Here is a 26,778-nt window from a genome sequence, read left to right on the forward strand (position 1 = left end):
GTAGTTGTCATGGTAATGGCAGGGGATGATGGTGGGGTTGCCATGGAGATGGATGTTGGAGCCGCTCGTGCCGCAGTAGACAGTAAGGAGCTGTGTGTTGCTCAGACTTTCTGCTCCACGCGATATTATCTGCTTATAGTGATTGGGGACATTGGAACGGATCATCAGCTGCACAAAGTGAAAGAACAAATAAAACAAGGTGAATTTTCTGATACCTTCAGGAGATTTTAAACAGGGTGTTAGCATGTGCAGGCTACAGGTTAGCAGTTAGCATGTGCAGGCTATCAGCATAGGTAGAATAAACTGATGTGTATGTAAACTGATTTCAATCAAGACTAATTTCAGCCAAGAGCAATTTGACATCATAGATACTGTGTGCTGCAGAACAGCAGATGTTGGAAGATACGTCATGTCTTTATTTTACTGAAGTAGCTATAGTGCAATCATTGCTTCTTCTTTATATATACATAACATATATACGCCCTGCTGTGAATATCCGCTTTAGACTGCAACAGTTTTAAGTTTATTGAGCATACTGTAGGTACTACCAGCTTTGCACACTGTTTTTGCACCATGATGTTTGTCCATTCTTCCTGGCAAATTTGCTCCAGTCTCTTCAGGTGGAGTGTTGTTTGTTGACTGCAATTTTCAACCGTTGCAACAGATTCTCAGTGGGATTCAGATGTTAACTTGGCCATTGTAGAACAATCTCTCCTGTGTTAACCATTCTCGTGTTGCACTGAATCTTCAAACAGGTTCTCTTAACATCCTCCTGCTTTATTCTTTCTCCCTTGATGAGACAAGATGAGACATGTTGGTCTCATCACAGAAAAAAAATTAAACATTCACAGCTTTACTGGGTTTCTCTCGTGCTTTCACTTGGCTCTTTATGAGCAACGGTTTCTTTCTAGTTACACAGTACTAAATTATGCAGAGCTCTTGAAATGGTAATCTGGTGCACCTTCGCTCCACTCTCAGAGACTGTACTCTGTAACACCTTCAGACCTTCCATGTGCCGGGACATCGTAGCTTAGTGGTAAAGGTGTTGGACTACTGATCGGAAAGTCATGAGTTCAAATACCAAGCCCACGAAGTTGCCACTGCTGGGCTCCTGATCAAGGCCCTTAACACTCAGTTGTATAAGTTGAAATAAAAATGTAAGTCACTCTGGATTAGCGTGCGAAATGCTGTGCAGTATGTTGCCCGATTCCACTTCCTTTACGAAGGATCCAGCAGTGCATTTTGGGATTCCCATCCTCAGATATAATTTTACACCCTATTTCTAAGTTATCAAATTCTGTAACCTTTTATTTAACTTACATAAATTGCTCATTAGCTTTCATTCCTTTTGCTGATATTTCAGCTGGGGTAGTTTATGTTCATAAAATGGAAGCAGTTTTAATATTTCACTCGTGAAAACCAAATATAAATCTGTTGTATCCTCGTTAGAACATTATCTTTCAACTAAAGCTATGGGGTTGAATACTTATGCAAGCATTCTGTGAAAACCGACTTAAGAACGAGTTTGCAATAGAAATACTGCCAGGAAAATATGTTTATCTAAAGTGTGTGAGTGTGTGTGTGTTGCATGCATCTGCATAACAGATATACATGACAGATAATTGGCAGATACCTGAAATAATACATAAATACTATTATGTTGAACCCATAATGTGATGTGTTTTGTGTGTTTTTTTACACAGGGCTCCGGTCATGGGAGATTGATCAGACAGTGTGTGATTTGGACAATGAGCTCCAGCTCTTTAGAGACAAGCATTCAGCTCAGTTCTCTTCAGAGGTGAAAGGTCAGTCACATGTGAGATCTGCTTATGGAAATAACATAAAGATTACGTATATATACACACATTAAATTACATTTATTTATTTTTTTTAATTGATTATTTTTTTAATTAATTAATTGTTTTTGTGTTCTCCATCTTGAATTGTGTTATTTTATTAATATATTTTTGTTTACATTTGCATTGAAATCACATGATTTTTTTAATTATTATTATTATTTTTTATTTAATGCTATTTTTGTCACTGTTATTTTTAGTTGCCTCCTGTTAAGTACTTTGAGTTGTAACATCTGCATGGAATTTGTTTTCTTAAATAAATTGTTTTTGTAAACTCTTGAGAGAATTTATTTCTGTCCCCTAAAAATGCCAGTGTTAAATTTTCCATTAAAATAATTCAGTAATAATATGTTCACTACAGATTATTTATATTCTATTTTTCAGACGTGCTATTTATTAAGGTTTGGGATTTTTACTGTATAGTCATACCGATCCATTAAAAGAGCTTAGTAAATATATGTTTAATACACTCTTTGATTCATGATCTAATTTCATTCTGAAGCCATCTTCAGTAGAAGTGTTTTATAGCACAGAACTCAGCCTTGTCAGCTAATGGATTTTGTTTGTAGGGTGTCTGTAAAGCCGTTACTCCTGAAGGGCAGAAGGGAAACATCTGATTATCTTACAAAAGGCTATTTCTGAATCATAGACCTCTCTCCATCTAGAGAAGCATCAGTGCCTAGGAAGTGCCTAGAATTGTATATCACATGACTTACTGTATTTATCTGCTTGTTTTATCTGCAGTGTATTTTGATCTGGATGCTCAGAAATGCTGATGTATTGTTCCGCTTGCTACCGTAGGTGAACGCTAGCGAGTATCGTGTAATGTTTCTTCATCAAGTAGCTTATATGACTCTTCTGAGAATTTTCATAAATTAAACAGCCCAAATATACATATGGAAAACATCACCTACTCATATTTCTGACCTTCAACTACCTGCTTTCTATGAGCCTGTGTCCACTGTAGCCTCAGATTCCTGTCCTCGTGGACAGGAGTTGGGCCGAAGTGGCTGTTGTAGTGCATTTCACTACATGGTTTGACATTTTGATTATTCTGGGATGCTTTTCTGCTCAGCATGATTGTGAACAGTAGTACATATAGCCTTCCTGTCTGCTCAAATCATTCTGGTCACTGATTTCATCAACAAGTAATTTCCGTAGGCATAAATGTTGCATTGGATTTTAAAAGTCTTTTAAAAGTGTATTTTACAAAAGTCTGTTGTGTGTGAAAGCCACAGGAGATCAGCAGGTTAATCTGAAATACTCAAACCGGCCCATTTAGCACAAACAACAAAGTCAAAATCACAGAAATCACAGAGATTTTTCCCAGTTATGATGTTTGATGTGATTTTTTTACATTGACCTGCTGCTAGATGACCGAACAATTGAATGACTTAACCGTGGTACATGTGGTGTTCCAAACACACTGTATATGTTATACATGGAGCAGAGGTATTTTCACCTTCTATTTTCTCTTTTGAGCTGAGTTCACAGTATTTCATTAATATTCATATGGTTTCATTAATATTCCCTCTTATTTTGTAGCTGTGCTATATTTAAACTGTCACTATGAGATTTTTAACCCAATTAGTTCCCATGTATTCATGACTCTGCAAAAATGAATAACACCATGCAGCTCTGAGCACTTTATCCATCAGCTCAGCAGATATGAGGCTTAATCCTTTAATATCTGAATTTACTCTCGTCTCAGTATGGTAAAGTAACACCAACACCAATGTTCACACATGCATGTAAGCTCCCCAACCCCCCAACACCCTTATTTCTTGTGCAATATTTATGATGCAGTCCTATCAATCTCTCTTATGACTGCTGACACCGACTCCATCTTGGCTTCACCCTGATGAATTATACATCCTTTCCACCTCCTATTCTTTTCCTATAAATAAAAACAGCAGTAGCCTGCTTCCAACAGATTCCAACCCTGAAACTCTCTCTTCCTCTCTCCCCTTTCCCTGCATTAATGCAGTCCGTGTGAGCCTCTATCAATATTTAGTAGAGAGTGTAAGGACATCAAGGGTGTTGGAGCAGGAATCAATCATACTCCCCAGAGGAAAGCTCTGTTCCAGACAGCAGGGATTGGGATCTTTTTCAGTTGTCTGTCTTTTAAAGTCAACAGTTTTTAAGTACGTACAATGTATTTTAATAAACATACTTCATAAAGAGGTGATCACCTTTAAGCAATAGCAGTAAACAAACCACAATTCTAGTGTGTGGGTGGTCTCAAAGGAAATAGTGCGAACAGAGGAAGGTTATGAGTAACAACTACTAACTGTCATAGCAACGCTTTGTGCTGCTCAGAGGCTGGGTGCGATAACTCTGCTCTGTGGAATGCACTTGAGTAAAGAAAGCAGTTAATGAGCAGACCAGGAGATGTACATTGAGAAATACAGAGGCAAAATGCACCATCACCACCACTCACTGCAATGAGGCCTTGATGTCTCAGTTGGTCTTTGTTGCTACAAACCAGACTTCAATTGATTTGCTTCAGAATTTATTTACAAGCTGACTGAACCTAAAAAAATGAAGAATATGTGTGAATGAGTGGCACTGAGGAAACGAAGAGTGTGGAGAGTATTTAGTGAAAAACTTTAAGAGGTCATAATTAACATAGGAGGCACACAATGTTGTTATAACATTGCCATCGCACAGTTTATAAGGTTCACGGATAGATCCTGAACTTGGGTGGATATCTTTGCAAAGTCATTGTCCTTGTGCCTTTCCGGTTCCAGATGCTTTGCGACTCTGACAGGACAAAACAGTTGAGTGAGTGTGTTCATCCACACAATATCCATCCATTTTCCATACCGCTTACCTTATGCAAGGTCACATGAAGCCTGGACTCTAGACACAAATCAAGGAACACCCTGGACTGGGTGACAACCCATTGCAGGGCACATTCACACACACACACACACGCCCGAACGCACGCACGCACACACGCACGCACACACACACACACACACACACACACACACACACACACACACACACACACACACACACACACACACACTATAGACAATCAGACAATTTAGAGGTGACAATCAGCCTACAACACTTATTTGATCTTGGTTAAATGAAGTGTGTGTTCATATTCTGAATAAATGGTGATCTCAGCTGTGAACATGTTTGATAAGTCAGATCTTTGCACAAAGTTACAATCCTGATATTAAAGGAATATTTTTAAATTGTAATCGTAGACAATAAATCTATTGTAGAGAACACATAATGATGAACAACTAACAAAATTCAGCAGTGAACAAACATCTTGTTAAAATAATTACATACTGATTATCACATAAGTTTAGTAATTGCATACAAAAAAATTTACATAGACTTTTATTAAATATCACAATAAATCAGTATTATAACTTCAACTCAGTATTATCACATAATTTCAAATTCATTCTGTCTTTGAATTGCCTCAATCCAGATGATTGCAGGGAAAGATAGTGAAAGATACCTTTGTGCTGACGATGAAAGTGATTATGGCTGATAAGAAACATTTCTAGCTCTGCAGTGGTAGATTTTTAATAGCTAATGAATTTACAGACATTATGCACTGTCAGAAACCATAGAAGTGAATCTGCCTGAGAGTTAAGAGTCCTTTAACACACTTTTAGTGGCATACAACATCACATCTAATTGAATCCCTTTTATTGAGTTTGACAATGTGCTCTGATTTACTTGCACAATAGCGGAAAACTGAAATAAACTGATTACTAGAAAGTTTGCAGTTATCTCAAATAACTCCCTGAGTACAAGTCATCACTACATTTCAGAGAACAGGTTCAAAAGCACAGATATGCTTCTGTATATCCTGCTATTTAAAATAATTAACCTCCTGGCAGGGTGGACTGCACAGGGTCACTTACTGGTTATGAAACATAAAGCTTTTTATTCCCACAAATCATTTTACTAGACACTCTAGAACATTTCTAAGTAGCAGTTATAATGTGTTTGCTTAAATGCAGCAGTCGTGCAATTGGAACAGGTGATTACTGACCTCAACATATTTATATAGCAAAGCTACAGTACAGTACAGAAGTACAGTAGATATTGGCAGCACCTTTCATAGTCGTTAAAGTTATAGTCATAGTCATTATTAAGTCTACTGAGAAAATGATCGTAAGTCGTTTCGTGTTCAGTGTGTTTACTTTTATTTACACAGAAATAGATATTTTATTATCCCAGCTCAGTCTCAGACAGCAATGGAAATTCAAATAGTAAAGACAGACTTTATTAGTTATGTGTTTTTGGCAGCTGGGACATATGCCATTCAGCTTAAGTAATAAAAACATCATGCATGTAGATCTCCAGGCTGTTACTGTACTGTAGAGTCCACAGGGAAGGGGAGAGTACGGGGGAGTAAGAGGGATAGCGAACACACCCTGCATCTTTTCACTGAGGCTTTCAGCTGTCTCTCACTCCTTTATCATCTGAGCTCAACCAGGGAAGGTTTGTTTGTCCATCCTCTGCCCTAGGATTGTAGAGATTCTGCTGCAATTTAAGAAATTTCCCTTTCATGTCTCAGTTGGATGAGGAAGATGAAGGAGGAGGAGCACAGAGCATGCTCAGTGTGACTCGCCCATTTTTCCTGATGCCGTGCCCAGAATACTAATCACGCTTTCTGGAATGCAAAGTCATCATAGCATGTCTAGCATTGGCAAATGTGTAACTAGGTCTTAGTGTTTGTTTTATAAATAACTATATCTTTGTGCATTAATATCTGAAATTCAAATATGATCATTGTTGTATTTAAAATGAAATTTTATCCTTGCTGTGTATATTTGGTATTATTGAACATGAATAGACAAACAAACAAGGCTTAGCCTAGATTTAAAAGATTGAACTTTAATAATAAGGAAGCCTGTTATTATTATAAACCTTCACACATAGCTGATGTTCTGAAAGGGAGACGGCATCTTCTCATGGTTGAGCGGCGTCAATGTCTGGATATTAGGAGCAGAATAGAGCTGCGCCCAGAGAGGAAGTGAGAGTTAATGCTATTCTGATAGGTCAATTGAGTTTGTACTGAAAAGCTGCCAACAGCTTAGGACAGGGAGTAGAACATAGTCAGAAAATAAACTCTTTGAGCTACAATCAAATGCTCTGACAGATATTGACTTTTTTTTTTTAGTATGATTAAAGAACAAAAATAATAATAAAAAAAAGTAGCTTCACCATTCTGTGACTAAAAAATCAAAAGAATACATATCATCAGAATATATGTTGGAGACACCAGAGGAAATGTGTGTGCATATGTACAATATAATTTTGAAAATGTGTTTGAAATCATTCTTTTCAGTTTCATGCCAAAATCAAATGCATGCAGATACATTTACAGTGGTTTGAAATGGATGCTGATGTCTTATAACTCGTTCAGTTTGTTCCATTCCTTCTGCTTTAGGGATATTTAAGTCTTCCTCGTGATCTGATACCTCTGTTAATCTGATGCTTGTAATTAGCCATTGATTCAACATTTTTGGAAGTCTTACATGTGAACTGTTTTACCTAGTCCAGTTTCAGTATTCTCTAGTGTTGTCAATTGCAGAATAGTTACACGGGTTTACTGTTTACATCTGTGGTGTAAAATGCTTTATGTGTTAACTACTGCTCAGTTTTCTCATAGTAGCACCATCAGCTTGCAATTTACAATATGGCCTTTGGAGGACCATCAACATCTCATTACCTCCGCTGGGATTCAGAGGCAAAAGCTGTAATATTGACCATGGGCTCAGCTGCATGTACTGCTGTTCACTTAATTACATTCTTTCAGCACCTTGACACAGCTTAATGTCTGCCACTATTACTCACTGGAACACACACTCTCGTGACGATGCTGACGTTACTGACCACAGCCTTGGTTCTTTATTGCTGACACACAGCAGTCATATAGGCTGGTAATGGTGTGGTCTGGTGGTCATAAAATCAGCAGGAGGACTAGGCAAGGAAAGAAGTAATGACCTCTACAGCTTGCAAATACATATGTAAGACAAAAAGGAGCTGCTCTGAACATTAGGCAGGTGTGCAATTTACAGACCTTTGTGACCTGTTGTATTTTATTATAAATGAAAACGGATTTTAGCCACACATTTAGCCCCAGGTTGTAATGGCAATACTGTAAAGCTCAAAGCATTGATGAGTACAGCCAGTATATTTATTGCTATAGTGTTGGGAGAGTTGCTGTAAATGTTTCCAGCGTTTAGTTCTTCTCCACACCTTAAAACTTTGCAATAATGAAAAACAGGGATGTGTAAATAAAGCGAAGTTATTTGACAAGATGCAAATCTGCGAACATCTCACCTTACACAGAATTTGCATTAAATCCAAATCTCTGACTGAGACGCCAGGCATGGTGTAGCCATAATGCTGTAATCCATGAAAGGGATGTGCCTGTGTTTTAAGAGGTCATCAATAATTCAGGGAAGGTTATTGATCCCAGTCCTTTATATCTCTTCTGCTTTCACGTGAACACAGAGCATCAGCACAAGGCTGTGGCATCACCAGACTGCTATTGATCATCATCCACCACATCAGCTACACACACATAGAGAAACCTGAGATCACACTGTTCACAATGCTAACCCACTGGAGAGTTTGCTGTATTGTGCAGAAAACAGGGTCTCACTGACTGTCAAGGGCAAGCAAGTCTGACACTTCACACACAAATCTCAGAGCATATCAGGTTTGGAGGAAATAAGAGAAAGGCTATTTTTTTTGTATCTAAACATGAAATTCTTACATATATAGTAATAGAATAATAAGAATACCTTGTAAATATATCAGATTAATGCAGTCATAACCCTAAGCCTTGTGATTAGATGATGACATGGACAACAGAAGTCAGTACAGGGATACAGCTTGTCTGACAGCTTGGGTGTGGCAGCGAGACTGCTGTTCAAACACTTGTCTGCTATTTGGCTGGGATGCTATTTATAATCCTGTAATAATACCATTTTAGGTGACATCTAACACAAGCAACAACTTGAGAACGGTTCACAAAATACTAGGTGGATTTTCATCCATGATAAATTTAAAGCTCAGTGTTCAGGCTAATTTGATGACCCACTCTCTGAGTATTTCATGAGAATTCTGAGATTTTTAGAACTGAATGACTGCATTGCTGAAATACTGAAAACTTCCCCAGTACAATAAAGTACCAGTAGATATCATACATGTTATGGTCCGCACGCCTGTCCGTTCAAGAAATGTGGTTGAGAAAAAACACTGATGGAGTCTGGTTACGGGGGACAAATTCAGACAGTCCCACCCTGCAGCTGCTGTGCTAGACATGAGATGCATGAAAATCCCAGCACTGCCCTCCCTAACCTTCTCCTGGTTATATAGTTGCAGAATATAATGACATGCTTGATGGATCACAGTCCATAATATCAACGAAGTCGAACAGTGAATCACAGCTCTTAGTATAGTCACATATACACAATACTTATGTAGTACACATATTTGCTTTGTGTATATACTTTGAGATATTGATAAGAAAGTATTTATTAGTGGAGGAGAATATGTTCAGTTGCAGGTCCTTGCCGCGCCTCTACCGACTTAAGTCAATCGATATAAGGCATGAGGTTTCGCCAACAGGGCTCTAGGATAAGGTTACACATTAAAAAAAAAAAAGAACCAGCAGACAGAGTGGATGAAAGAGATGGAGCCTGAGGTATTCATCTCTTTCAAACGTGGCATACTTTTTCCCAACAGGCTTGCTTAAGAGCTTCTTGATCTGCATGACAACCAAGAAACCAGCTGCTTCTTATTTTAGGTCAATCTATCTAATGTTATTGGCTATGAACAGGGATTTTCAAAGACATCTCATTGAGTCAAGACATAAAAATCTATCAGTTCCTGTCACAGTAAAATTGTTGCCATGGTTGCTTTGAGAATTATGTGTTTTCTTGGAGATGAACTAAAAACTCAAAGGCAAACCACAGTGATGTAAACAGAGATGAAAACCTGTACAGATGTTCCATGCATATTTTTTGCCTAGATAGTCTAGATTTTACCTAGAAAGTAATGTAGTAACACTGTGTGGTAAGACAGTAATGAAAAACACTGAAAGACATTCTTATACATTAATTTGACAAGGCAGTGCCAGGGGTTTTGAGGGTATGAATTGTGAATGATGTGTATTCATTACACATGTGTACAGTATATAATAATCTATACTTGTCCACACATCTCTGCACTGCTATAGACTTATTATTGATTTATTCACAGTACATATGTTTACATATATACCTATATATATATTACATACTGTACATATGCTACATGTTTATCTGCACTTGTCTACTATGCAACGGTGCAAAAGTTTTATCTATCTATCTATCTATCTATCTATCTATCTATCTATCTATCTATCTATCTATCTATCTATCTATCTATCCATCCATCCATCCATCCATCCATCCATCCATCCATCCATGCATCTATCTATCTATTAGTTTGTCCTGACTCACAAGCTCCGCCCACTGGTCAGTTTGTCCTGACTCACAAGCTTCGCCCACTGGCCAGTTTTTAAATCGCATCTTTGACCTCAATTAAGTTATATATCATATTAAGTATTCAGGGATGACTCCGCATCCAGGAAGTTTTTTCGCTTTTGTCTTTGTTCATATTTGTGGTATATAAGGACGGGCACCGTCGTCGTCATTTAGATGTTAATTTTAAACAAAACAGCCTCTGTGTGTCCTCGCGCTCCTGCCCCGCCCACACGCTGTCCCGTGCACGCTCATGTGTCCGTGAACGCGCTTAGCTCCAGACACACACGCGCGCGACTCTCCATCATCATTTTTCGGTAAGTCTGTTTATTATTTTCAGAATTTAAATGCAACAGAACGCATTTTTTTGCCAGACCGCTTGAATAATCTTATACTATTACTAATTAACCAGTCCATGTTGGTAAACGTGATGCTCCTGATTCATATTTGCTGTTACGCTGATTCTGTTTCGATCTATATTTATTTATTTATTTATTTAATATTATATTACTGATAGATTGTTTCTATTATTTATTTGCTGTTTCAATAGAGATCAATTAGTGGCTTAAAGGGAACGTCACAGTGTCTGGAATGTCAATCAGTTGCTATAGTGACAGCGCGTGATGGCAGATTGGTTAATTCATAAGCTCATATATATATATATATATATATATATATATATATATATATATATATATATATATATATATATATGTATGAGCTTATAATTATTTTGATGTCAGACTGAATTGTTGTTGTAAACACTAGGTCCTTGAGCCAGTTGAAGGTTGCAGAGTCTCAGCAGCCTTCCTGTCTACCTGTTAACACAAGAAAGCTTCTCTCAACATTTTTTAACTTATGATATGTGTTGCTTAGCTGACCTACTTATTATCCTAGCTTTGATATGGACTACAGGGCTTGATATGAAAATCCAGCTGTGCCCACATATGGATAAGATGCAAAACAGTCTATTAAAATATATCATGGATGCAAATATACACAGCCCTTCATCTGCAATTGGAGCATGAAATTTTTTATATACATAACCATGAGGCCTAGTTGTTCGACAGAAATGTCCTGTTATGAGGCTGAAACTGTTATATGCATTACGTCCTCTTAGCTGATGAAACTATACCGTCCTTCACCAAAAAAACTGTTTTTTAAGTACAGTTTTAGTATTTATTGATCATTATAAGCAATAAAAGATTCCTCCAGAATGGCTGAATCTGTCAAAGACTTAACTACTGTCTGTTCTGGTTTAGCTCAGCTGGTTAAGATGCACAGTATAAAAGAAAGTCAGTCTGCTGAACTGGGTGCTTTAATTATGAGCACTCTATATTGATACTGCTGGTGTTAACACACTAGGTGTTAACATGACACACTTATACTCTTATTTTAGCTGAATTATAGATCTTAACCTGTGAATAGCAAATCTAATCTGTTATTAATCTCTATATATGAGTTCCAAGAATAGTATGAGTATCAGTCAGACAGTATGACAATGGGGGGTGGGGGGTGATCTTATGTGCCACTTAGTGTCCCTTGTACTTGAGGTCACTGATTCTCTGTAGTTATTTATCATGTTTTAACAGTCCATTAGCTGAATATAAGCCAACAGTCAGTATTTTTATATTTAGTGTATCACTGTGCAATGTCCTAAAAAAATGAACAGAAGCAGTAACAGCTCTCTGTCCTTTTTTATATAATGATTCTTATACCAGCAAACCCTACCTTCACGTAAAGGTCTTTCAACTGACCTAAACCGATTATCATGGTTTACAAGACATCCAAATGCTGGCTCCTGAATAGTAGACAGAATTCTATTGATTTTATTGATGTGATTAAAAAAGCTTAACGGGCTTAAAAGACGAAGCTTGCACTGCATACTAAATCACCAAGCATAGATTAACTGGGATACACACACTTTCTCCTTGTTGTTCTCTTCCTCTTTTGTCTTCTCTATGCATGAACCATCTCTCTCATAACTCCATTAATAGAAGGGTTGTAGTGATGGACAGGAAGCAGATGAACTGATATAAAAGGGCCTCGTCATAATGTAATATCAGGCATTAAGAGAGATCTTTTAGTTTAAAGCAGCTTAAGTCTGTTCTATTCAGGGCCTTTCCAAGTGCCATCATAGCAACAACTCATATTTAAGGGAAAACCAAATAAATATGTAGTATAGGGTGTTTAATGATGCTAATGAATTACTCATGAAAAAATAGAGAAACTTTCAAGATTGAATTCATACCTTAGCAATATTATACCTTTAGGTTTGCATGCTGTGCTAACATTACAATAGTCGAAGCAAATGCCTATAAAGAAATAAAAGAAGAAACGCTTCTTTAAGATTGTGGCACACTTGATTTCCACATTAATTCAGCATTTTGATCAAACATAAAATATGTAAAATCTTATATTCACCTTTTAGGTTGATGGTGTTTGCACAAATCCCCTAAATCAGATTATTCTCTAAAGCAGAATTTAATTGTATTCATATACTGATGTTAGCTGTTGTGCCATGGTAAAAAATGATGCAAAAAAATGTAAATGTGTAAATTACAGGGTTTTTTTTTTTGTGAATTCGATATAAATTTACTGATTTGGGAAATGATACTAATTAGTATGTTGCTGTACATCAGGAGTTGTATAGCATAGTAGTATGTATATTATATATGTAATACTATATAAAAGTGTTCTATCAATACCACATGTGTTACGCATATGTAATGCTAAAAATAGTAAATCATTTTATTTATGAGTTGTTTTGATTTTTGTCTCTACCCTAATGGAAATATCTTACATCTGCTTGGGGAAAAAGTTGTACTCCTTTAAAAAGTCACATAAAACATTATACTATACTATACTATACTATACTATACTATACTATACTATACTATACTACAGTATACTATACTATACAATACTATACTATACTACAGTATACTATACTATACAATACTATACTATACTATACTATACTATACTACACTGTAGTGATCTCTTTCTTATTTTCCCTACACAAATAATTACCAATATTTTTAAGTGTCCGTGAATTTATTTTTTAATCTATGACTTTTATTATTTATTTTATGTGTTCTAGACTGCACTCTGAGAAAGAACTCAGAATTTACTGTTTATCGAGTGTTAATTCAACTCTACGGTTTTTTGACAAACAAGATCAAAAACAACATTTAAATAAAGCAGTGCAAGCTTACAGTACAATTACGTATCTACTCTGATTTCATTTTGGATAGACCGTAACTGTCAGACATCTCAGGTTGCCTCTTGCTGAAAGCTTTTGGATATTGTTCTTTCTAAAAACATGATGAATTTATCCTTGATCCTATTTGTTAGCCAACCCTCAATCTCAGCTGGCTATTGTTTGTATTTAATAGAGTTTAATAAAACTTAATAAAAACCTGGTCCTTAGGGGGAAACATATGCGTAATTCCATTGTAATGATTTTTATACAACCTTTATTTCAGAAGGCCCAAAGATCTTTTCTCCCTGTTTACATACAATGTTCTTATTTAATTGAAATCAATCGAAGCTCGTGCATTATATTTTTACAGTGCGCTGTATTCTAAATGTGTATTTTTCATGACTGTATGGTCACTCTGGATGCAGATGTACTATATTTTATACCTATAACATACATGTTAAATAGTTTTTTGGGCAGATTCTGTGCTTTATTCATGTTTTCACTCTAAATAATCTGTTGTATTGTTGGTTTCAATTCAGCTGCAATGTGACTTTGTTGGCTTAAGGCCCCGGCCTGTCTAAATGTGCAATGTCACTAGGGACTTTGCTGTGTTTTTTTCTTGCTCATACCATTATCTAGTCTCTGTTTTCCTTCTGGAAGCACATTTGAAGGTCATATTTTCACAATTCAATGACTACACAGAACATCATACACTTCAGCTTAATAAACTATTTTGTAAGACATAGTCAATGCCTTTTTATTGAATTCACCTTTTTATTTATACAAAATGCCGTTGGTGTCAACTGATATTACAATCTTTGCAAATCTATTTCATTTTTGGATTTAGAAAATAATCCAAACCTAGTGTGTAAAACCTTAAATATGTATATAAATATGAATTGAGTATAGCAGAATCACTGGAAAGGGAAAATGTTCTTTTTTCAGTAGGGAAAATGAGCTGAGTTAATTTTTTTTTTAATTGGTTCCTATTTTAAAATTTTAAATAGACCATTTTGACCAGTTTGGTGAAGATGATACCTTTCAATTATATCATATAATGTATAATGAAAGGTTCAGATGCTGGTGTCCATCTTCAGTGATTTATAGATTTATAGATTTATAGAAAGTTGTCACTGGCTTAGTAAATATTGCTTAAGACATATTTGTACAAAATTTTCAGACTATGGTTTATAGTATGTTTATTCAGGTTTACATACTGTACATTACATCTTGATTCTTAGCTGTGGTCGCTGGAGATGTAGGGCTTACATTCTTTAGATAAATATAGTAAAAGAAAATAAGGAAAGCCCCAGCACTCATATCTATATTACATGAATGCTATCATGCTCACCCCTCCTCCACTGCAACAAACGTTATCCGCACCCTATGGAACAAGCTGTTATACTTCTGTAGGTTTTAGACAGCCAATGAAAGGCTCATGTTTAACATATCATGACGTGCCACCTGGAGGGGTCTCTGCGTGAGGCTGCTGATCTGTTTCGATGCCACACCTCTTTATATGCATTAGATGCGAGGGCTTTTTCACTCCCTCTCACAGAAATGCTGCAATGCGTCGGACGGCTCCAGGACTGGGTCAGTGTAACGGCGGCAGCCGCCAGCTCACCATCCCCATGGCAACAGCCAGTAGAATGGTTTACAGGAGCTATGCGATGTTGTTTTTATTTCACATTTAATTAGAAAATTCAGCTTTTCAGTGATTAGTGAAGCATTAAAAATTTTAGAATTATAAAATTTAAGTGGTAAAACTATACATTTAGTCATTAATAAATGACAGTAACAATAACAATAATAATAAGAATAATATAAATACTACTACTACTACTAGAAATAGTAATAATAACAATAAAAAATATAATATTATTATGATTATTATTATATTTTTATTGTTATTATTACTATTTCTAGTAGTAGTAGTATTTATATTATTATTATCATTATAATGATAATAATAATAATAATAATAATAACAATAACAATAAAAATATAATAATAATAATAATAATAATAATAATAATAATAATAATGAAATATAATAATAATATCTCTTTTTAAATTTTAACTTTTTAAATCTATCTTACCTTCCCAAAGTATATACTACATCCTTACTACTTGCTAATCACATGTTTAAGAACATGTCTCTTCTTGGTTTTTAAGCATTTTCTTTTGTATTAGTAAATAAATCCCTGTTTTTTCCGTCTTCTTTTGCAGGACAAAGAATTCTGCAATACAAGAGTGATGTCCTTGAGACAGTTGTATTGGTGAATCCATCTTTGAACAATATTGCTATAGAGGTAATGCTGGTTTAGACTAAAGTCTTTACAGCCTGAATTTAATTTTATATCTCTGCTACATAATATTTTTTTCTCTCATCCAGATCAGAACACTCCTCTGTGATTCAGCTAAACACAAGTTATTGGTCCTGAGCGGTCAGAGCACTGAACAAGGTGGTGACATCATCCTGAACGGTGGAGTATTTGACTGGAAGAATTTCTCGGACATCATCAAAATTCAAAGAGTAAGCATTTATTGTTCTGCAGGAAACTGTAATTTCAGTAAGGATTAATTACTCCAGACAGTCAGCACACATGGGGAATATTGGACAATATAGAGAAGAAATCAAATTGTAATGAATTAATTTAATTCATAATTTTGCTATTTCACCTTTTTTAGATTAAGAATTTCCTGAACCAGTCCGGTCCAGGTGAGCGAGCGTGTCTGACTGTGTGTTGTGACGGAGAGGGGGCCTGGAGCTCCCTACCTCTCAACCAAGAACAGAACCTGTTGGAGTACCGATATAACCCTGACCCTGTGCTCCCTGAGATGGAGGGTATTACAGAATTTACAGATTATGTCTCTGAGACTGTGGATATTACTTCCCCCTTTGAGCTTCTGGAGCCACCCAGCTCAGGGGGATTCCTGAAGTTGTCCAAGCCATGCTGCTACATCTTCCCTGGAGGCAGAGGAGACTCAGCCCTGTTCGCTGTTAACGGCTTTAACATACTAATTGATGGTGGTTCAGACCAAAAGTCTTGCTTTTGGAAACTGGTGCGACATTTGGATCGGATTGATTCTGTTCTGCTTACCCACATTGGAGCCGACAATCTTCCTGGGATAAATGGACTGTTGAGGAGGAAAATTGCAGAACAAGAAGAGGACCATTCTCAAGGCTCAAATGCCTATGGAGAATGGATGAAAAACCTGATTTCACCTGAGCTTGGTGTGGTTTTCTTCAACGTTCCAGAGAAGCTAAAGATGTCAGAATCAACTTTGAAAGTTAAAAGGAGCATTGAGGAGGCATCTCTTACGTTGCAGTACCTCAGCAAACTAGGTATCAAACCTGAGCCCCTCTATCGAGTTGTTAGCAACACAATCGAGCCTGTCACCCTTTTTCACAAATTGGGTGTTGGGAGGTTAGATATGTATATTCTAAATCCAGTAAAGGACAGCAAAGAAATGCAGTTTTTTCTACAAAAATGGGCAGGTAACAGTAAGGCTAAGACTGGCATTACCTTGGCCAATGGAAAAGAGGGAGAAATATCTGTTCCGTACCTAACATCAGTAACGGCACTTGTTGTCTGGGTTCCAGCGAGCATTACTGAAAAGATAGTGAGGGTATTGTTTCCTGGAAATGCACCACAGAACAAAATTTTTGAGGGCCTGGAAAAGCTAAGGCATCTTGACTTTTTACGTTATCCAGTTGCTACTCAAAAAGACATATCATCTGGTGGCCCACCTTCAGTCATCAAACAAACAAAACTTAAGCCAAGGACTGACAGCAAGGAAAGCCTCAAGTCTTCACCCAAAATACTTGCCACTACTAAAGCGAGCAAGAAAGAGGCAAATGAGGACATTGAATCAAAAAGCGACTCAGTAAAAGAGACTAAAATGGAAAAGAAACCACATAAAATGCAAGAGAGTGTTAAACGTTCCAAACCAGTGAAAGCCAGTACAGAAATCACTGATACAGCGAAACAAGAGAAGAAGAAGTTGTTAAGAGAGAAATCCCCTAAGAAACATGCCAAAACATCAAAAATGGAGGAAAAGAAGGATAAAGAAAAGAAACAGATTAAGAAAGAAAAGAAAGAAATAAAAAAGCAAGACTCTGTTAAGAAAGATGACAACAAGGAATCCAAACTGAAGGCAGATTCAAGTAAGCCAGAATTAAGGAAGATCACCAAAACTGACTCAAAACCCTTCACCCCTGAGGTCAAAAAGACTCTTAACAAAGCAAAGGTTCAAACCAAGCCGAAGACAGAAAAAACAAAAGCAACCAAGGAGCGAGAGAACAGACCTGCTGCACAAAAGGTTTCAAAAGAGATACAGGAAAATGACAGATCCCTGGTCTCCTCACCAGAAGACCTTACCAAGGATTTTGAAGCACTGAGACAAGAAGAACTTTCTATGCTTGCAGAGAGCAAAGTGCTTTCAAATCTCGAATCCACAACTTTACCTGACACACGTATTGTGTCGCCGGATGAAGGAATCCCCACTACTGACAATGAGACGGAATCCCCTCATGAGGAAAAACAGGTGCATGGAGAAAAGACAATGAAACCCCTAACAAAAACAGCAGACAAATTTGAGGATGAGGGTGCTGCAACAGAAGATGACTATGAGGAAGAATACAACACTGAGACCAAAATATCTAAAACTTCAGGTCTCACAGAGAAGCCAGACTTCAAGAAGAATGAAGATCTTGAAAAGAAACATAAAAAGAGTGACAGTGAGGAGGAAGAGGATGTTATTGAAAAAGCTGAGCTGGAGGAAGCAGAGGATATCGTTCATGAGGAAGAGTTGAAATATAAGAGTGAGCAGGTGAAAAAAGAAACTATTAGCAAAGACTCAGACATCAAACAAATTGACACTAAAACGATCAAACCTGCTGGTGCCACTGAACACATCTCCTTCATCCAAGATGAAACCATTCCTGGATATTCAGAGACCGAACAGACCATTTCTGATGAGGAGATCCATGAAGAGACAGAAGAAAGGATCCCTCATCTCCGCTATGATGACGTCTCTGTCCCCGATCAACCTGACTTTTTCTTCCAAGGCATGAAGGACATAAAACCCCAAACCACATCTGTTGCACCCGAGTTAACAACAAAGATAAACAGTGAGGTCCAAGAGCCACCTTTATCAACATATTCCATGAATATCATTGCAGCACCATTAGCCGAGGAAGAACATATATCCTCAGCTACCTCCATTACAGAGTATGACAAATTATCCTCTTTTGCTGCATCCGTTACTGAAGATCAGTCTATTGCCTCTGTGACAGCACCTCCGACCGAGGAACTCGGAAAAAGCTCTTTACTCCTGGACAATGTGAACAGTATGCAGTCATCCAATCGTACAGAAGGAAAAGAATACCTACATTCAGCTGGCACAATCTCTCCAACATCATCTTTAGAAGAAGACAAATGCTTCAAGTCACCGCCATCAGAAGAATACCAACCCACTGTTCCAGAAATGGAAACTGCCAGAAAACCCAGCACTCAGACACATGAAGATGATGATGAAGATGAAGAAGAGGAAGATGACCAGACACCCAATGTTGACATGCCTCTTGGAAAACTCCATGAGGGATATGCATCTGCCACACTGCAGGAACATCTTGATAAATGCCCTTCCTCAATGGGACCTCTTTTATCTCCTGGAACACTTTCTGTCTCACAAGAAAAGAATGAAAATGACTTTTCTCCAGATGAACCCAAAATAGAAAGTGCTGAGAAACCACTATCTGGTGCACCCTGTGTCTCCAGCACACCGGAAGCAAGTGGTGCTTCCGAACCATCAGAGAGATGTGCAAGTCCAGATGATAGCACCATGAGAATGGCTTCACCTACACAGTCAGGCCCTACTAGCATTGGCTATTCACCTACTGAGGAAAAGGCACCAAAGTCTTTAGTTATGGAGAAAGAGGACAGATTGGACAAGGACATATACAATGTTCAAATGTTAACTAAACCTGAGACGGTTGTAGACACTAATGCAAACAAAAAGACTATGATGGAGGATGGAGGGGATCCATTCATTGGTGGCTTCTCAAGCACAAGGGCAACATTTGACGATTCGGGTGAAGAAGAAGATGATGTTGATGAAGAGGAAGTACAAGATTATTTTGGAAAGGGAGAGATTACGACCTGTGCTAAAACAAAATACAAAGAAGAAAGGGAGTGTACATTCCTTGATGAAGATGACATTTCTGAGCCCCAAGCTTTAAAAGAGGAAAAGCTAATTAAAAAGGAGAAAGAGGAAGCAGATCAAAAAGATAAACCACAAGACATGACCACATACTTGGAGAAGGAACAGAAGTCCCAGATGCTGAGCTCTGAAGAAGAGGAAGAGAGTGAAGATGAAGAGTGCACTTACTCAAGCATAAAGGGTCACCAGGACAAGTTTGATTCGGTGTCAGCAGCCTATACCAATAAAGATGTGTCATTCTCAGAGAGAGATGACTCAACCGTGAACTCCAAAAATGGAGATAAAAGTGTACACTTCAACTTGTACTCTTCCCCTCAGTCTGAAAAGGATGTTAAAGAAGACCGTATGAGGGAAATAAGGCAGGATACCCCTTACGTAGGAAAGAGTTTTACATATTCTGATGTATATGACAGTAAATCTAGTTCTGTGGATTCATACTCTCCTAACTTACCGAAAGACACCGATAAGTCTGATGATCGTAATGACACCCTGAAGGAAGCAGAGAAAAAAGATTCCATATATACCTTCGTGGAACCTTCAAAGATGTCAAATTTGGAGGAATCTTACATAAAGGATGTGTCATCACCATCATACAGTGAAACCAAAACATCTGGACATGTTTTAGATGACAAATCTACAGACATGTTAACTGAGGCCAAAAAATCATCACATTCATTCTCACCAGAAAAAGACATATTTTCTGTTCAGTTCGACAAGCCTGTCGTTAGCGGAAAGACGGAAGTAGGTGATAAACCATCAAGCGATTATAAAGAGGACTTTTCTTTGACAGCTCAGTCTTTCGGTGTGGAATCAAGAGCAAGTGCACTAGAGATGAAGATGTTAGCACATGGAGAGGATGATGATGATGACGATGACGAAGATACCGAGGAAGAAGAAGATGATGATGTTTACAAGAGGCGTGTCGGTGACAGTGATACGGAAAAAGATGCTAAATACGGAATAACAAAAGATTTAAGCGTGTTATGTGGTACCACTAGCAAAGTGCCACCTGATTTCAAGGAGGAAAAGAAGGAGACCTCACAGGATTATAGTTTTGGCTCTGTCAACTATGACACATCCCCTTTTAAAGAAACAATGAGTCATAAAAACACAGAGAAACCGTCTGAAACAGGTAAAAATGAAGTGTCATCACCACTCTCTGGCAGCTACATGACAGAATATTCTGGATATGAATATTCTTATGGCGAGGTGAAAAAGTCTGTCCCATCCAGTCATTTAGCCAAAGATGATAGCTATGGTCAGTCTTTCTTATCCTTATCCACAAAACCAAGTGAAGACAAATATTACCATGATGACAAAGACTTTGAGTTTGAAAAGCAAAAGACACCAGACATTTTACCAAAAAAACCTGCTGACTCTGTTTCACTCGGCTTCAGCTATACAACTACATCAGCCACGGCATACTCCTCCTCTTCCTCCTACAGTCACTCCTCCTCTGCCTCCGCCTCTCTCTCCACTAGTCGCCAGTTTGGAGATGAGGTAGAAACTCCAGCGAGTGTTGGATATGAGTATTCACCCTTTAAAGATGAGCACTCTCCTGTGGTAGATTCACCATTCTCCAGTTCTGTTGGGATGGTTAAAGATGAGTATTTGGAAGTGTCAGAGAAGATGACTCCCATCACCACCACAGCTGAGCCCATTCCCAGCGTAGCAAAGGTTTCACCAATATCATCTTTTGAGGAGATCAAACCCTTACCTTCTCATCCACTTACCTCTGCAGTGGATAAAAGAGAAGAGCTTGCCAGCAGTGCAGGTAGTGCTTTTGAGAAAGGCCCCCAGGGTGCATGCTTTTACAAGCCAGAATGGGAGGCAAATACAGGTTTGCAGGGTGAATATGGTGCCACTGGACCTTACAATCTTCTCTCCAGGTGTTCTGAGAAAGACACTATGAAAAAAGATGTGTTTGGTGCTTCCTCAATACCTCATGCTGATTTACCCGAGAAACAATATTATGAAGATACTGAGAGTAGCGAAGAGGAGGAAGATTACATTTGTGAGTCTGAACAGGACAAACTGCACTATCATAGTTCTCCATTTACAGCTGATGCAGATAAGAAAGATGATATGTTTTCCATGACTGAGAAACTGTCTTCTGCCAGTAAAGTAGACACATTTCCAGACATGCTTACATACACTTCTTCAATACCACAGACTACAAACGGACCTTCAGAGGTCAATATGGCAGCACCAGAGGCCTTTGCGGACACCAGCAGGGTTACATCCAGCCTACAAAAAACTGAACTGAAAGGTGAAAAATTTGAAGCATGCAAAATCAGGAACCCATTTGAATGGGAGATGCAGCAGCAAAGAGGTGTTTACCCAGGAGAATCGCCACCTCATTATCGTCATGAGGATGAATATGAGGAAGAAGAGGAAAGGGAGCCTGTGCAGCCACCTCGTCCTCTTTCTCTTTCATCTGCAGATCAGTCTTTCCCATCCTCCTACTATAAAGAAGATCCAAGCAAGCCTGACCATGCTTCTGATGCATATACGGGTGTCGGGTCCTTCTCCTCTTCCCCAGGGTACTCTTCTTCTGAGTATAAACAGAGAAAGGGAGACACGTCCCCATCATTTATCAACCCCAGCATTTGCCAGCTGTCCAGTGATGAGGAAGATGAGGAGCAAAGAAGCCAGGATGCAGATCAGCAGCAGCCATCAGGCAAGAACCGCTCCCACAGCCAGCCGCAGCATGGTTCCTGCAGAGGAGACAGTGAATCACAGCACCTGTCAGGAGCCATGGCAGCAGGGACTGGCCTAGCTGGAGATGACACACCTCCAACCTCTGTCAGTGAATCTCTACCCTCACAGACAGATTCTGATGTTCCACCTGGAACAGAGGAGTGCCCCTCCATCACAGCAGAAGCAAATGCAGAATCTGATGAGGATGCAGATTATCTCCCTGTGGACAAAACATCTGGAGCCTATGGTGGAAAGCATTTTTCATCCCGGTCAGATAAAAATCATGATCCACTGCCCTCACCAATGATGGATCCGGCCCCTTACCCACCTCATCCTGATGTCTGCATGGTAGACCCAGATGCTCTATCCAGCCTTACTGACAAACCTTTAAAGAAAGACCCAAAAACAAAGAGCTTTCGCAAATCAAGTAAGTCAAGGTCACCAGCCAGGAAAGCTGACGCCATTCATAAGAGGTCTCCATCAAAGGATTCCTCTCCTCGTTCCACCTCTCTGAAAAAGAAGGACTTAGAGGACGATTTATACAAGTCAAGTCACAACACTGGCAAGGGCCTTGTCAATGGAGTTAAATCTATTTCAGGTATGTATTTGCATATATCACACTTTTACCTGCAGTACGATTCACAACAACATGATACATGAGGGAAGCATTCAATTATAACAGAAAGTTTTGTTCAAATGTAACACTTTAATTAAGGATTCTTCTACATGATTCTTCACTGTTCATACACTTGTTTTCGACAGGATCAAACAGTACAAAATCCAGTTCTGCTGCACCCTCTGGTTCTCCAATCTTTGTGGACTTGGCCTACATTCCAAACCACTGCAGTGCTAAAAATGTCGACCAGGAGTTCTTCAAACGTGTGCGCTCAGCCTATTATGTAGTGAGTGGGAATGACTCCAGCAGTGAAGAGCCTAGTCATGTTGTCCTGGATGCATTGCTGGAGGGAAAAGCACAGTGGGGCTCTAATCTACAGGTACAAATTCTCATACGTCTTTACAGGTCTTAATTTGTAAAGGCTAACAGTAAAATAGCATCTAACAATAAAACGGCCATAACCGTGAGGAACATATTGCCGATTCCTGTCTTTTAACTGGTTACATGCCCATTGAAACTGGTGTTTAATTTTAATCTCATTTGAGAAAACATGCACGATCAATTATGCTAATTCATTCAGGTTCTTGGAGGGTAATGAATTATTCATGCAGAAATTAACACCACTGGATCAACAGCTGATAGTGCTGAAATGTGTTCCTCTGTTCTGCTTTAGGTGACATTGATCCCTACCCATGATACAGAAGTGATGAGGGAGTGGTACCAGCAGACCCATGAGAAGCAACAGGAGCTGAATATCATGGTTCTGGCCAGCAGCAGCACAGTTGTGATGCAGGATGAATCATTCCCTGCTTGTAAAATTGAGTTCTAAGTCTGGCATGGCTCCCAGGTTCACACTTTTACACTTAAACAATCCTTTATCGCCTTATTTGTCATTTCTTCAGGGTAACAAACTTCCTTTGATATCATTGTCCATAGTTACTCAGTAGTCTCTATCTCTCCAAAAATGGTTTTGGTCCTTATAACATTCCCAATCCCGAATGAGGATGGTATTATCTAGAAAGACTTTAGCAGGATGTGCCTTTAACTTTAGGATTTTCAGTTTACTTTCTCACTTTGATGAAGAAAGAATTTTCTTTTCAGTTGGTAATTGTTTGATTTTTTTTTAATGTTTTTTTAATTTTTTTTTTATTATTATTATTTTTACAATTCTCATTTTCACTTTAATTTTTTTGTATTATTGAATGATGCAGTTACATCATTCAGAATAAAAGGTTAAACGGTTAAAACATCCCAGTTTTATAAGGCACACGTCAATCAGAGCTCATTTGGAGTTTGTTACTTTACCTTTAATTTATTCTTATATTATTTATGCATGTATTATTCTTCTGCACACAATTTCAGACCTACATATACTGTATGCTCTCTGTTCTCTCACACATACTCCACAAAATATCATGTATTAATCACGTAATCTGTTCTTCAGAACCTAATTACATGCTGGTAACCGTACATACAGTTTGCAGAATATTTACCGGATAAATGTTTATTCTGTCGCCTTGGTGAGAAGTAGAAAACAGCTAAGGGTTTTAAATGAATAGCACCACAATGTACCAGCCTATTACAGTGTAAAGCTCCAATGTAAACATGCCTTTAGACAGACAGAGAGGACAAACCTCACGAACCATGACGGAATTACATAAAACGAGACAAGATGGCTGATGTTCTCTGTGAAGAATTAGGATTAGGTGTAGGATAAGTCAGTGTCAACTGCTGAACTGGTTATTTTATGCTGTCAATGTCCATAAATTCATCATTTTAAGTTGCTATAAAAGACCTGTAATTGTTATTACATTTCCAGATTTGCAGATTGATATCATGAAATGTATCAGCACTTTATAATTATTTTACTTTTATTTGTACTTATTTTAATGCTTTGTGTATATAGAAATGCTGACTGAGATGGGAAAAGCCAAAGGAACTAGCAATAGGAAACGATTGTGAATGTTAAATCTTAGGAGCGCTGTAGTTGATGGAAGGTTTGGATGGTATAAACTTGGATAAGGTTACATGTTTGCTGCACAAGTGTGGGAGGAATTAATGACTATGAATAAGCGGTATCTTTTCCTCAGATCCAGGATTGCATTTAGTTCGGGATATTAATAAGCACATTGTGGCCTCTACTAGGAATAAAACCATTGTTATTAGAATAATGATTTCCTCATACATAGCCCAAATGTTTAACATTAACATTTAAATGTTTAAGAATTTAGAGTCAATAGAAAAAAATAAAAATGGCCGATAAACACGTTTTGAAGATATATGTTAATTGTCTGCCTAATACAGTAAAAATAATTGGGATTCAATTCAACACGTTACCATTTATGCACTCTTTTTAAAATTAAATTATAGTAAATATGCATTGTTTTATTTTGGAAAAGACAAAATATTATTTGATTCTGAATAGTACAGTTTGCGTGGCCAGCTGGGATAGGTCACGTTAATGTTTACAACAAACGGTAACTTTTTAGCTGCTGGTTATTTCTAAGTGCTAAAAAGACACGTCCTCACTAACGGTGTCAACATGGGTTTAAAACGATTCAGTACAAGGAAAATAAATAGTTAAGCAAGCAAAATGCTTTCGTGTACCTGACTGCCAGATCGTGTGACCAGATCACTGATCGTATTTTATTTTCAAGGTATGTAAGTAAAGCATCCATTTTTCGTGAGCAAAAGAACAACTCAATAACAGAAAAGTTACAAAAACCAAACTCATTAATGTGCTGTGCAAATAAAGCCTCCTTTAGTTGCAGTTTTTTTAATTATCCACATCTTGACAGTAACAAATCATTCAAATCCTGCTTTCCATTCAGCCTGGCTAGTTTCTGCATGTGACTTTAAATTTGAACGTGTGTGTTCTAGTTAATAATGATATTAAATACTGTACTATTTTAAAGATATATATTTAAATGCTAAATGTCTCAATAGCACATGTAACCAGGCCACGCTTTAATTTAACTCTGTGCGGTGTTTAAAAGAACATACTGGGTTTTTTATTATTATTATTATTATTATTATTTCTCCCAGTAAATTTATGTCTTCTTTTCAAAGTTCCTTTAGCTCTGTTTCTCTTTTGGTCTTTTTTATTTTCTGTGCAATATGCTGTATCTATCTTTGAAGTTTCTCTAAATGTAGAATCTACAGATTTGTTGTAAAAGGGTAAACCTGGTGATCACCAATAAAATACAGTCGTTGAAATGTTTCACAGCGTCTGTGACATCGACAAGGTAGAATCGCTGCTATTGAAATCGCTCAGTTTCTTGTATTAGACTCTATAATAATTAGAGCAAGGTCAAATCCCTTAGAGAAAAGAATCAGTGCTGATAAGTCAGTCAGTCAGTCAGAGAGATTAAAGGAGACCTAAAAGGTTGGAGATATTTGGAGAGTTGTGAGCTCTTTGCTTTGTGGGATTTGGGGAAAGCAATACTGCGAAATAAATAGTTAGACGAGAAGACTGGTAAAGGAGGAGACAAAACTGGAAGGAAATTCGCTTTTGTATGACTGGAATACTAAATCAAATTCTGGAGACAAATCGTGTTTTTATAAAAGAGATGACAGGAAACTGTTATATCTGTGTAAAGCAAATACGCTTAAATTTAGTTAGATGAATAGGCAACTTCTTCATTTTTATTCAGG

At 37.7% G+C, this 26,778-nt stretch overlaps 1 protein-coding gene across 2 annotated transcripts; it reads left to right on the forward strand.

Moving 5' to 3' along the window:
* Positions 1 to 26,344, forward strand: map1aa (microtubule-associated protein 1Aa). Of its 2 annotated transcripts, XM_027137110.2 has the most exons (7): positions 1 to 199; positions 1,704 to 1,805; positions 15,810 to 15,892; positions 15,976 to 16,116; positions 16,272 to 23,106; positions 23,271 to 23,503; positions 23,798 to 26,344. In XM_027137110.2, the coding sequence occupies exons 1-7, from the start codon at positions 10 to 12 to the stop codon at positions 23,951 to 23,953; spliced, it is 7,740 nt and encodes a 2,579-aa protein (XP_026992911.2). In that variant the 5' UTR covers positions 1 to 9; the 3' UTR covers positions 23,954 to 26,344. The 2 variants fall into 2 exon arrangements, with proteins under 2 accessions (XP_026992911.2, XP_047674463.1); XM_047818507.1 differs by lacking the exons at positions 1 to 199; positions 1,704 to 1,805 and adding an exon at positions 10,672 to 10,692.
* The last annotated feature ends 434 nt before the right edge of the window (positions 26,345 to 26,778 follow it).

The sequence above is a fragment of the Tachysurus fulvidraco genome, chromosome 1, assembly GCF_022655615.1.
Source record: "Tachysurus fulvidraco isolate hzauxx_2018 chromosome 1, HZAU_PFXX_2.0, whole genome shotgun sequence".
NCBI classification, from domain to species: Eukaryota; Metazoa; Chordata; class Actinopteri; order Siluriformes; family Bagridae; genus Tachysurus; species Tachysurus fulvidraco.

Bases quoted from the DNA above. Each gene is read 5' to 3' on its own strand.
- map1aa (XM_027137110.2), top strand. From the start codon at position 10: ATGGTAATGGCAGGGGATGATGGTGGGGTTGCCATGGAGATGGATGTT. The intron at 1,806-15,809 runs GTCAGTCACATG...CTTCTTTTGCAG, and splicing joins GTTCTCTTCAGAGGTGAAAG to GACAAAGAATTCTGCAATAC. The intron at 15,893-15,975 runs GTAATGCTGGTT...TCTCTCATCCAG, and splicing joins TGAACAATATTGCTATAGAG to ATCAGAACACTCCTCTGTGA.